Source organism: Schistosoma haematobium, chromosome 1, assembly GCF_000699445.3.
Source record: "Schistosoma haematobium chromosome 1, whole genome shotgun sequence".
Lineage (NCBI taxonomy): Eukaryota > Metazoa > Platyhelminthes > Trematoda > Strigeidida > Schistosomatidae > Schistosoma > Schistosoma haematobium.
This window is the reverse complement of record NC_067196.1, coordinates 70,263,146-70,275,756: the sequence shown is the minus strand read 5'-3', so window position 1 is coordinate 70,275,756 and position 12,611 is coordinate 70,263,146. Positions and strand designations below refer to the sequence as shown.

Sequence of the window (12,611 nt, the reverse complement as noted above, 5' to 3'; positions counted from 1 at the left end):
GCACACATGATTCATTTTATCACTAAGCTATATTTACATAAGCTTAAATAAAAACAAATGCATACACACAATTGCATATATATAATCATACAAAACATGTGTTAAACAGCACAAGCCAACTACTACCTATTACCTTATCAAAATGAATATTTGTCACATGTAAACAGAAACATGTTCAAACAGTAAAACAAACAATAGTAGTAAAAATAGTCGAATGTAGATTTGTAAAAGAAAAGGAAAGCCTAAAACTACAAATACATATACACTGAGATGAGGTGCTTATTCTTCGGTAGTTGAAGTATTGAAATGTTACGTGATAAGAAAGAAATATAAATTGTATATTGACATTTAATAAATGAATGAGAGTTTGTAAAATCGATGAGTAATTTATGACACAATTATTCATATTTGCTGATTGACAGGATGCCAAAAATTAAGAAAAGGAACATTGACACAGTAATTTGTCATGTTAAAAATACCACACCTACTTAATACTGCGAAACAGACCATGAACAAACAAGAGGAACAAAATAATACGCTAGTAGAGTATGAATAAAGTAAATAGTGATAAATAAGAGGATTTTACGAAAGCGAATCACCGTATTCATTGTATACACCTTGTCGTTCCTATGATGATAATGTAAATATTAGAATGTCTCATGTCAGAGATAAATTGGGAACTGATTTCGAAAATGAAACATGTTCGCGTTTACTCATCATTTTCGTTTAACCTAAGTAAATCAATTTGTAATGAAGTTATCAATTCAACTGAACATTAAATCTAAAGTATTAATATGTGGATATTCACTGAAATGACGTAAAACGAAGTCGATACTAACGGTTAGACTCTAAGACGAGTCATGAGACTCCATTTAACTAGAATAAAACGGAATGTATCCGGCATACAAAAAGATCATGTTATATTTTTTTAAAAAACTAGAGAAAACAGTGCATCACTTACTCATACATCTCTTTCAAACGAGCCTCAACTTCTTGTAGACGGAGTTCTGCTTGTTCCCTCGCTTTTACTTCATTATTTAAAGCTACCTCATGACTCCATCTTTCCATTTTATTTAACTTAGTAGATTTACGTTGACGCCAGTCCAGTGTGTTCTCAACAATAACACTTTGTGCAGGACTGTCATAAGCTAAAGAATTCACATCGTTTGGACGCCATGATGATTGATAACCATTCGGGCACACACCATTCTGATTATAATCTTGTACCAAACCTGAAGCACGAAGTGTATCCAATTCAGACACTAAACGCATTGTGAAATTCTATGCAGGCAAAAACATTAAGTGAATACATCCAATGAACAATACTCTTTATAACAACATATGAATAATAATTAGAAATATTTAGTACTAATAAACTGTCACCTAATATAAAAGTAGTAGTCTAAGATGAAAGTTGCAGGTGTAGCATGCAATGATATATGTCATTAAAAATGATTTAATGATTAGTTATCACCTAGAAGCATCAGCTGGATTTGAACCATAACTTCAACTGATAGTATCACTAGTATTGTTAGCTAATGACAATCATTTTACTTACAAAAGGATTCGTTAAGAAATAGGATAAGTAATATAATGTTACATATTAATCAACTCATATTCATATGCTTCACTTACACAAGGTAAGGAGGAGCAAATAATACAAAAACAAAAGCTAACGACAAGAAACGTCGTTGTAGTCTGACAAAGCCATTATATGCGCCTCAGTGATTACAGTATAAAGGGTAGGGGTTTAGTGTGAAGACCACAAAACAGGAAAATAAGCATTTTTCTAATACACTTTTAACAAGGTACTGAACATAATTTAACAAATACAGAGTTTACGTTAGGAAGTCATAGTAAAAAAGTGACAACTCGAAACATTACAACAGTAAATATAAACACAACACTTACATGCAGTTTTTCTTTAGCTTCACGTTCATCATCAACCCACTGATTTAACTCGAATAAATGGCGTTCCCAATTAGCTATATTATTTTCAAGCTCAGCATTATTCTCTTTAAGTGTGGTCAACTCATCTTCTAACGCAATAGTCTTGTGAAAGTAGAAAGAAAGAATATTGAAAAAACAGTAATATTTCATGTTGTTAAACCTTTAAGACAAGAATATACGACATGTAATAGAGAACCCCTCTTGCATTTTTAAAATGGTTTCTACTTTCTAATCCATTAAAGAAACTCTTTATTGACCAAGTACAGACTTTTTTCTTTCTCTGGAATAAAGATTTTCACCTATACAAAATTACGTTCACTAAAAGTTGTTTATGTTAGGTCCCGAGAAACAATGAATGGTAACTTTGGGATCCTTTTATGGACCAATACTAAACGTATATTTTTATCGTATAATTGTGTACGCCCTGTACTACCAGGCAACTTAACCAACGAATGAGTGAACATCTACCAACTTGGTACATAAAGGGCCAGATAAAATCTATTCGCAGTTCTATCTTGGCACATCTCATTGATAGCGGTCATATTGTAGATAAATCGAAGTCATTTCGTGTTATCTATCGTATACCTCCATCATTCCCCAACGGAGTTCGTTCCCGCCTCCTACATATAGCTGAAGACATTGGAATTCGTACATATAACCCCAATTTATGTGTACAGAAGAAATACGTAACCCCCCTATCCCTTCCATGGCCAGTTATAACTTAACTAACGAATTTTTTTTAATTTTATTATTATCAGAATGTGTTTTGTGGAGATTTTTAGAAATTTTCACAGATTGAACTCATGAGTCAGTTGAAGCTAGACATTAACACCGTTGGATGCCGGCTCAGTGGTCTAATGGTAAAGTGCTCGCGCGCGAAGCCAGTAGGTCCTGGGTTCGAGCCCCGGGTGGTGCGGGGTCGTGGATGCGCACTGCTGAGGAGTCCCATACTAGGACGAAACGGCCGTCCAGTGCTTCCATGTTTTCAACGGTGGTCTAGCTTCAACTGACTCATGAGTTCAATCTGTGAAAATTTATTATTATTATTTATTTTATTCTATTTTGTTATCATTAACCTTATTTCCACATCCATTATTTGTCTGTAATTTTCCGCCTCTTTGTATTCTTCACTATCTAATTATTTACACACATCTTATTACGTAATGATTTTAATGTTTTGTGATTACTATTCCTAGTCTATTTACCCATGTTTGACCTATTTCCAACTATTGATAAGACTTTTGTTATTGTGTTTTATTATTCTTACTACTATCAGTTCACCTGTCTTCCTACTATCAACTTGTACTTTTACCTATTAGGTGTAGAGACTTATTCTATTTCATTGTGATTATTGACTCATATTGCCTTGATTGGTTTACATTTTCGTATAAATATTCATGTATATTAGAGTAAAGCCTGATGACGATCCAATTGAAAACAATTGTTCGCTTATATGTGTTGTTCTAATTTTCACAATGAAAAATGAATAATCAGTAGATTTTTTTGAAATTTCTTAACATTTCCCTTGACCACTGGAAACGTTTAAGAATCGCATCCTCGAAGCATCTTCGGTCTATATGCATCTCTGTAACAAGTCTTACGTGGCGAATTCCGACATGGTTAAGGTGTTCCAATGGTGCTTCACATAGAACATCTATTCCATTGAAAGGTATCTAGCATCATGTTGGATGAGTATGTCATAGAAACATAGCCTGAACTCATTATTCTCTCACCCCAGCAGATCTAATTTTGATTGCTTGTACAGGCTATGAATGCTCCTCGTACAATATACAGAACTTTCCCAATTCCTTGTTCGATAACCCCTGATTTTTACTGAATTCAGAGTGTGACTACAAATGCCTCTTGTCTTACAAGAAGATTATAAACAAACGTATATGGCCAGTGGCCCTCCGACTGAATAAGTGATTTAATACACTTGCTCTTACGCGAAACTATACACTATTTAATAACTGAAACAACAATACCATATCAATATAATCGAAAAAGGAATTGAGAAAATACTTCCACGTAAAACAAATGAAATAATATCAGTTACCTTTTGATTAACGGCTATCTTAATCTTCTCTTCTAACAACTCACGTTCTTTCATCCATTCTTTTTGTTCTGACTCCCAGCCTAATTTCAAGCTTTGTGCTTCATGTCTCACTACTATTAGGTTCTCCATGACCCGTTTTAGCTTGGTTTCACTTTCATACAAACGTTCCCGTAGATCAGAATCTGATGAATGGTTGTTAATATGTGAATGTTGTGTTCCATTGACTAGATTGGTTGATGATGACGAAGAAGACGATGATATGGAGATATTGTGACATTTTATCCCGTTTTCTAGGCTTCTAGATTCATTTTTATGCAGTAAATCACGTACATCATTCAATACAGTATGATTATCATATTCACGATGTGAAGCCAATTCTCCACGTAATCGAGCTAACTCAGATAACAACTGATTAGTACATAAATCAAAATATACAAAAGTAGATGTAATATGAAGATTAAACTTAAAAACTATATCAGATGGGTTTTGTGGAGATTGTAGTAATTTCAATGGTTAAGATCATGAGTCAGTTGAAGTTAGACCACCATGGAAAACCTGGAAGCACTGGACGGCCGTTTCGTCCTATTGTGGGACTCCTCAGTGGTGGTCTAGTGGTTAAGTGCTCGGGCGCGAAACCAGTAGGCCCTGGGTTCGAGTCTCGCGGGGGGCGAGGTCGTGGATGCGCACTGCTGAGGAGTCCCACAATAGAACGAAACGGCCGTCCAGTGCTTCCAGGTTTTCCATGGTGGTCTAGCTTCAACTGACTCATGATCTTAACCATTGAAATTAAAAACTATAACCAAGTCAGTAAATGAATCAAAATTATAAACAAGTAGTTAGAGATGATGAATGATGTGGTAGTAAATCACTTCAAAACTAATTAGCTTCCTGTTAAGATAAATCATTTACGAGATTTTAGTACTTTTCACGAGTTTGATTGATTTACTTTTTATTGGTGTTATCGATAGCAAATAAATCATTTTTAGTCAACGCAACATCGTGCGAAGTTTAAATTTGTATAAACATTAAGAACCGAAGAATGAATATATTACTCTAAGTATATCAAGTTCCTAATTCTTAAAAACTTTGTAATACTTTGCTTATTTATGAGTATATACATTTCTTTTACGAAAAATATTTGAACTAGTACACTGATACAGTAATACAGCAGTTTACTTACATTATTTGCTCTTTTTGGAGATATTGTTTAAGTTGATTTGTACAGGAATAACAATTAACTAATTAGTTTTCTTAATATAACAAATGCAGTTAGATGTAACTATCGTACTAGGAGCTTAGGTAAGAAAAAAGGAGCTATTTACGAGAGCATGAGAAAATAGTTAGCATACTTCAGCAAGTAACTGCTCAGTGAGAAAAATACACGAAAATTCTAATCACAATTGAATTATTCTTTTCTTAAAATAAAATTTTGAAGAAATCAAATCATATGTTAACTATGTTTATGTGTCGAAAGTAAGAGTAACTTCGTAATTTACTGGACGCGTGCAAAGTGATAACATACTAGTACTATTCGCACATTCCAAAATTATGACGGCTGTCGAAATTAAACTTGGCAGATAGTTCGAGTTAAGAAGTAACGATTATAATTTATTTACCTACATAAATGCTTCATTGATAAGGAAGGTCGGAAAGCGCAACGCTGAGAAGTGGTTACCTGATTAAGGATTTGTAGGTATGATTGTTCAAGGTGCTAGAAATAAGTTAATGAGGAAAAATATTACTAACTTTGGTCAGTCCCAACATAAATGTTATAACCGCAAGAAATAAATACCCCTACTTAATGAATTACAATGAATAAAGCTTATATGAATGTGAGTCGATAGAACCATAATCAGATAAACGTGCACAACTGGTTTGATTTTATAGTTAAATATTACAGCAAACATGATAAAACAATTTGAAAATTTATTTTACAGAGTAACTCAAACAAATATACATATAAAATACTTACCTCACTATGCTCTGACTCCAACAATCTGATAGCTAACTGAGCATCTGCGGCACGCTTACATAGTGTTTCATTTTCTTCTTCGAATGCCCGTACTTCAGACTGTAACTTTTCTCGTAACTCATGTTGTTCTGAGAGTCTAAAATCGGCGGCAAATATGTTGAGAAGTTCATTTACATAAGGAAAAAATTTAGCGAATGTATGTCATTAGGTTTTGTTAGCAACTTAAGTACATAGCCAATAATGCTTTCGAACCAGTGTTTTAATGATAAAATCACGCCCATTGGGAAAAAGAAAGCCTATAAATAGGTGAAGACTCAATCTGAAATAAACACATAGAACAGCTACATCCAATCTAACACCTTTCGAATCACCACTCTGATAAAGTTATGCTGAAAAAGTATGAACAGGTTACATGCGATCACAAGACTACATACTGAGTGAAACGCAAGTTTTGGGAACTATTAGTGATAGGAAAATTATTCACCAAGCCAAGGTGACTCTGAGCACATATTCCTGTCTGCACCAGTCCATTAACTTGTATACATACGCCAACTGTGTACATCACTATACAGCTTTTGTCCCCCAGACACTTCGTTTCCTTATTCTGAATAACTAGCTGAGCAAGCTTTAAGAAGCGTAGACAACCGAATTTGATCTAGGAACATAATAGATAGCTCCGTTTTATTAAAATGAAGAGTTGTCTGGCAGCTGCCCCCGTCCAATCAAAATTAAATAGGGCGTATAGTGATGTTCACTTACTTAAAGACATTGGCTATATGATAAATTTGCCCCACAAAATTTGATCACAACTAAGGACTGAAAGTTGGTCACTAAAACTAGTCGATTGGTGTAGGAGTCATTTGCGACAAACTAAAAAACAAATCTCGATAACCACAAAAGGTCACTTTATACAGGAACATAATGCTTAGACAATTAACCACAAAGAAAATTGTGGACAAAATTATTGAAGGAAACGGAGGAATTGATAAAATCACTTGGTAATTATAGGAACAAAATAACTTTGTCAACGTAAGATGATAATACATTAGGTAAAAGCTATAATTATGTTAAAACTAAGTATCACTTATGTCTGTTGAATGAATGGTTCTGAACTGAAGGCAAAACCGCAACTACAAATGAAATAAAAAATGAGATATTTTCCCTCGTTACATAACGGCTAAAACGAAATATTGATCAAGTGAAACGAAAATGAGAAGTAATCAAAAGCTTGGCAAATTACATGAAATATACAAGCCAAAAGAACATTTCTAACGCACAAAAAACGCCCATACTGAAACACCTGACAAGTATTGATAGCAGTTATGAATTAAAGAAATGGGTCTGTAATCGTTGATAGCTTCTAAGAATAAACGCTCTCAAGAGAAACTCAAGTGATCTTTGTTTTACTTTCAAAAACGAATGGTGATATATTGTCAGTCATTTAGTGCTAGAAAAGTTTTAGTGATGTAAAAGTCAATTAGATGTATGCTCCTATAAATTTATTTCGGGCAAAACTTCCTAAAAATTGAAATACTAATAATAATTCTATACTATGCTATACTATACTATATATACGTGTACTGTGGGAAACAATATTACTTTTCATTTATGCTCATAAGATGACGATGTCACACCAACAAAGTTTTTAAAGGCAAAGGAATATCAGCACTTAGCTAATTCATTTTATAAGATTATCTTATAAATCTTCTAAAACATGTCAATTCAGAATAACTTAGTAATAATAAAACAAGATTGCATATTCGGCTCTGAAAAACACAATGTGTAAAACTGCATCATCACCCCAGATGACAGGAACACAAGTAGGCTGAGCGTAATTCGAATTAATAACTTAATTAATCAGTCGGTCATTACCAACGGAGAGTCTAGCACACAAGTGCATTGACCGAAGATCCCATACCACGACGACGAGATAAAATTAACAAGATAAATAGTAAAAAGAGGATCGAAACAATTTAGTAGCAACAACAATAAGAAAGACTAAGCAACAACAACAATATAGGTCAAAAAGACTGGGATTCAAGACCTAGATGATAAATAGTAAATGCACCTGTACCACTAAGAATGATTGAGGTATACCATTTTATTTAGTCTTAAGTCATCTCGGGGATCCCAACCACGTAATCTGCCTCTACACCCATGGCTCAAACCAACAGACAATAGATTTGTGGGCTGACGCTATTTACTTCTGCTATTCTCAGCTTTCTTTGAGCCTACTCATACACCAACAAACATCGCCAGTAGAGATAGGCGGCGACTGGGCAGACGTAACTCATGTCGTAACCACGTCAATCGATGAATATTCATAACCTCATCAACTAATTTGCCACCTTCCCTAAGTATCCCACGCTAGATCTCATTGACTACTTGCTTGATTCGAAAATATATAAGATCAATAACCTGCAGTCTGCGTATGTCTGCTACTTTTAAATATTGTGTTCCACTGGCATACAGTGGTATAGAATGAACTGTTGATCAGTATATTCAAACTTTCGTTGGTAGGTGGACATTACATGGTTTACATTACAAGTAATGGAAGTTGGCAAACGCCATCCCAGTATTCTGAATCCATACAGAGATTTAGTCAGACACCAACTCACTCGAGGATGGGACTTCTAAAATAAGTGGAGCGGTTGATGAACTCAACTACTTTACTCCTTATCATTAGTTCAGGAGTTGACGCAGACTAGTCATGAAGCAATATTTTGCTTTAGAGGGAGAGAAACGTATTCCGAACATGCTTGCATTATTTTTTATTTTATTTGAACACATATATATTGGTACAGGAGTGCGCCAAATATATATGCGCCACACAATTTCAGTTCATTAATTGCGTGTGGGCTGCGATACTGCCCGGGTGCCCAGACCGAAGCAGGTGGTTATCTTAGGGGGCCACACCCCGAGCCTTTGACCTAAAGGTCTAACCCACAAGGCAGTGGAGCATCGTAAGGAGATGCAATCCCATGGTAGCCGGTGACCAACGATTGGTTCATACGCCATTTGTTCCCGCAGGATACTGGAGCCCATGTGCACCATAGATTTGGAATCCGGTTAAAGCGCCGGACATTCGCTTTTCGTCCTCTCATTTTCGTAAACAACACCCCCGCCACGAGAAGGCAGTGAGTAGGACTTCCCTGGCAGAGGCTTGCATTATTGCTCAACCTAATGGCTGAATGGTGAATTTTTCTAAACAGTAAGGCACCGTCTCACTTCAAAAGGATACATTTGTACACGCTACCATTATTGTCAGTGATACATGGTGGAGAAAACTTCCGACATAATGTCACAGTGTGAATACTGTCAGTCGTTCCTGACAACTGTTGAAAATCAGTAAGTATATTGATAAATTATTACAAATCATAAATCACAGCTAAGACGACTGTAAATTGTTGGACAAAAATACTACTTTTTGGTAGAAATATACATCGAAAGGCTTACTCATTTCTAAGCAGATCTACAGTAGCTGAAATCAGTTGATTCTGGGCTTCTGATTCTTTAAGTTTCTGAGACAAAATTTCGACTTGTCGTGTTATGGTATTAACGGTTGAAGTATCACCTGATGATACATCTTGCTTTTCCAAATTAATTGTTGTGGGGTCCGACTCCGACTTTACAGATACTTGATCACCCTTGGATTCCCGATAACACGACAACGTGCCTTTTAATTCCGTTATTTGCATCTGGAAAACAGACAACATAAATACATTCATTAATAACATGCATTATATAACATCGATAGTAAGAAAAGAACGACAGAAAAGTTGAAATAAGCATGTAAGAATGGAAAGTATGAGAATCGATGATACGGTGTTCATGATCCGTAGGGAAACCAAAGGGTGTAACCGGGTAACTAGTGTCGAATTGCATTCATGAAATAAAGTCCAAAACCATAGAGAACGGCTTCCTCATAGATCCTAACGCGGGTAACATTTTCACTGTTGACTTGTGCTAGCCAGAGTAAAACTCGAGAGTAGGTAGTCACAGTGTATGTAATGTATATTCCAACCACATTAGTTAGTGTTAAACACTAGCAACCGCTCATAAACTCTGAACCCAATGACCATGTTTGAATCTGTAAAGTAATACAGAATTAACTTTGTCTGGAAATAACCAAACGGTCTATTTCTACTTGTCATGATTGCAGCAGCCAATAAACCGTCAAGAATAAGATCCCAAAGAAAAATGTGGTAATCAGTGCAATCGACAACTTCACTTCGTATAATCATGAGCCTACGGTAATAATATCAATAATGTAGGTTTCTAAGAATTAAGCACTATTAAAAGACCCTCCCCCTGTGTGATCAGTCGGATAGGTCTCTCGATTAAGTTGCAGAACATATCGATATAATTTTATTCCACGAACAAAAAGACCTAAAAACTTGGTCTATATAGACTTGATTAGACTTGTGTTTTCGGGATTACAAATTATATCCAATAGGGTGCCGAATAATCATGAAAACTGGTAACCTAGTTGCTATAATAATGAAACTTGTTTCTGGATTTTTATCACATGAAAATTTATTCTTTCATTTATTATGACGATCAAGATTTGACTGATCAGTGCGATTGTACATATAAACGTTTAGTATTTTAACCTGGAGATCAATAATAAAATGACCAGTTTGCCCGATCACAATTTCACAAACTGATGGTTACTTTTGTTTTAATTTGATTTAGAGATGTGTAGAGACGCATAGGAAGTATAGAGCTATTGGTTCGCTTGAATACCACAAGCTAAGATAATTGTTGTCAGCATTATACATACTACGGAGGTCAGAAATCTATTATCATCTTAAATATAAAAGATTAACTAGATTAACAAGTTATAACGATTACTCATACAGTAAGTAACTACAGAAAGTGATTTTTCAAGTGAAAAGAAGGTAAGTATTTCCCAATATGGTTAGATAAGTGAATCAATATAATGTACAGGTAGATGGTAATATATATTTGAGACTGAGTATTTTTTTCAAAAACATTCAGAACATAACAAGCGGAAAAATACTAAGACCAGAAATTTTGCTTGTAATCCCTCTAACTAATAATAATAATAATAATAACAAAGAAGAAGGGGAAGAGGAAGAAATGTCAGTCATCCCCTATTCAGAGAGTTTAGGAATTTTTTGTGACTTGTATACTTATTTTAGGCAAAAATAAAAAATCACAGGCATTTGACATTAGTTCGAAACTTGCAAATATCAGTAGTTTGATAAAATAAGAATAGCCGGAACTAAAAATGTATATGTTTTGAGGAAATGAGAACTTATTGTACCACCTTTCTGAACAAATGTAATCTCAGCATGATAGTTTACACAAAACAGTTTAGCCCTATCAGTATTATTTATTTATTAACACATATGAGGGTGAAATCCGGAAGTATGTGTGCTATAAAATATCACATCCGAAAATGTTTGAAAAAATTGTAAGGTGAACAAGTGATTATTTCCATATAACTAGGTTGAATGAAATACCTTCAAAAATTCTTAGTAATTAATATATTTACAATACAAAATATTATCAAAGTAATATTTGAGATTAAACTAATTTAGAGACTGAATTTCAACATAGTATATGCGTTTATCTACATAAAATCTATGAACCAAAAGATGTACACTGATTAATAGTTGTTGACATTAGCGTTGTGGTATGCAGACATTTGAAAATAAATCTAGTATAAGAGTTATTATATGCAACATGTTTTGCATGCAAAGAAAGGAGCGATACATACATAGTATCATGAAATGAAATTACGTGTACACTTACTTCATAATTTTCGCATTTTGTCCTCAAACCTTCAATTACTTCAATCAGAGCTGGTTCATGTGTCTCACTACTGAACTTCGATGCATTTGAGGGGTTTAATATTTCACTATGATCAGATGGTAGACTAATATCATTTAAAACATGTGCATCAGAACTTTTAGGTTCAGAAATTTCCTCAGGACATTCCGATTTATCTTTTGATGTCATTCTATAATGTGTAGGACCTAATTCATTCAGTGGTGAGTTGTTTGTGAATGTAAATCCAATACATGCAACCTGACATCCTCGAAAAATCGGTCCAAGTGGTGGCCCTTCCTAAAATTAATTGACAGACTGATTAAGTCCCAAAAAGTCAAATAGAGATCATTTTCTTAAAATAAACATGACTAATAGAGAAATACGGTATAAAACAAGTTTAAAAAGAAGTGACTTCTGCAGTCAAATATATCATATATTAAATTTAAAGGTAAGGTATCTACGACTGACTGTGCTACCATCTAGCTACTTGTCACCTCTCATTTCAATTTGGAATGTTTGAAGGATACAAAGAAACCATTAAATCTACCAACTTACACAATGATAGATAATAATATTAAAGGATCTCTCTTTAGAAAGAAACTGATGAACTACGATGACTTGGAAGTTCTCTCATCCTGAATATTTCGACCATCGACAAAATTAGGGACGCTGATAATCCACGATGTTTACTTAACGAACCGACTAACATGTGAAGCCATAAGAAGGTTTTAAAGTGACCTGGCACAACTGAGGGTTGGAAAGGTCTATTTTGTCTCAAGATATTTTTATACGACCACAGGTTTACAGCCTCTTGTAAGGGATCTTTTCACAAAA

The 12,611-nt window shown here is 34.5% G+C and overlaps 1 protein-coding gene across 1 annotated transcript in view; it reads right to left on the bottom strand.

Moving 5' to 3' along the window:
• CDC42BPB_1 (Serine/threonine-protein kinase MRCK beta) overlaps positions 1-12,611 on the bottom strand; it is a 55,399-nt gene that overhangs the window by 34,644 nt on the left and 8,144 nt on the right. The window contains exons 8-13 of the mRNA XM_051209566.1: positions 11,760-12,074; positions 9,435-9,676; positions 5,979-6,114; positions 4,007-4,414; positions 1,912-2,052; positions 962-1,281 (exon numbers count right to left, since the gene is read on the bottom strand). Of these exons, the coding sequence (XP_051075022.1) occupies positions 962-1,281; positions 1,912-2,052; positions 4,007-4,414; positions 5,979-6,114; positions 9,435-9,676; positions 11,760-12,074 (1,562 nt within the window). The remainder of the gene's footprint in view (positions 1-961; positions 1,282-1,911; positions 2,053-4,006; positions 4,415-5,978; positions 6,115-9,434; positions 9,677-11,759; positions 12,075-12,611) is intronic.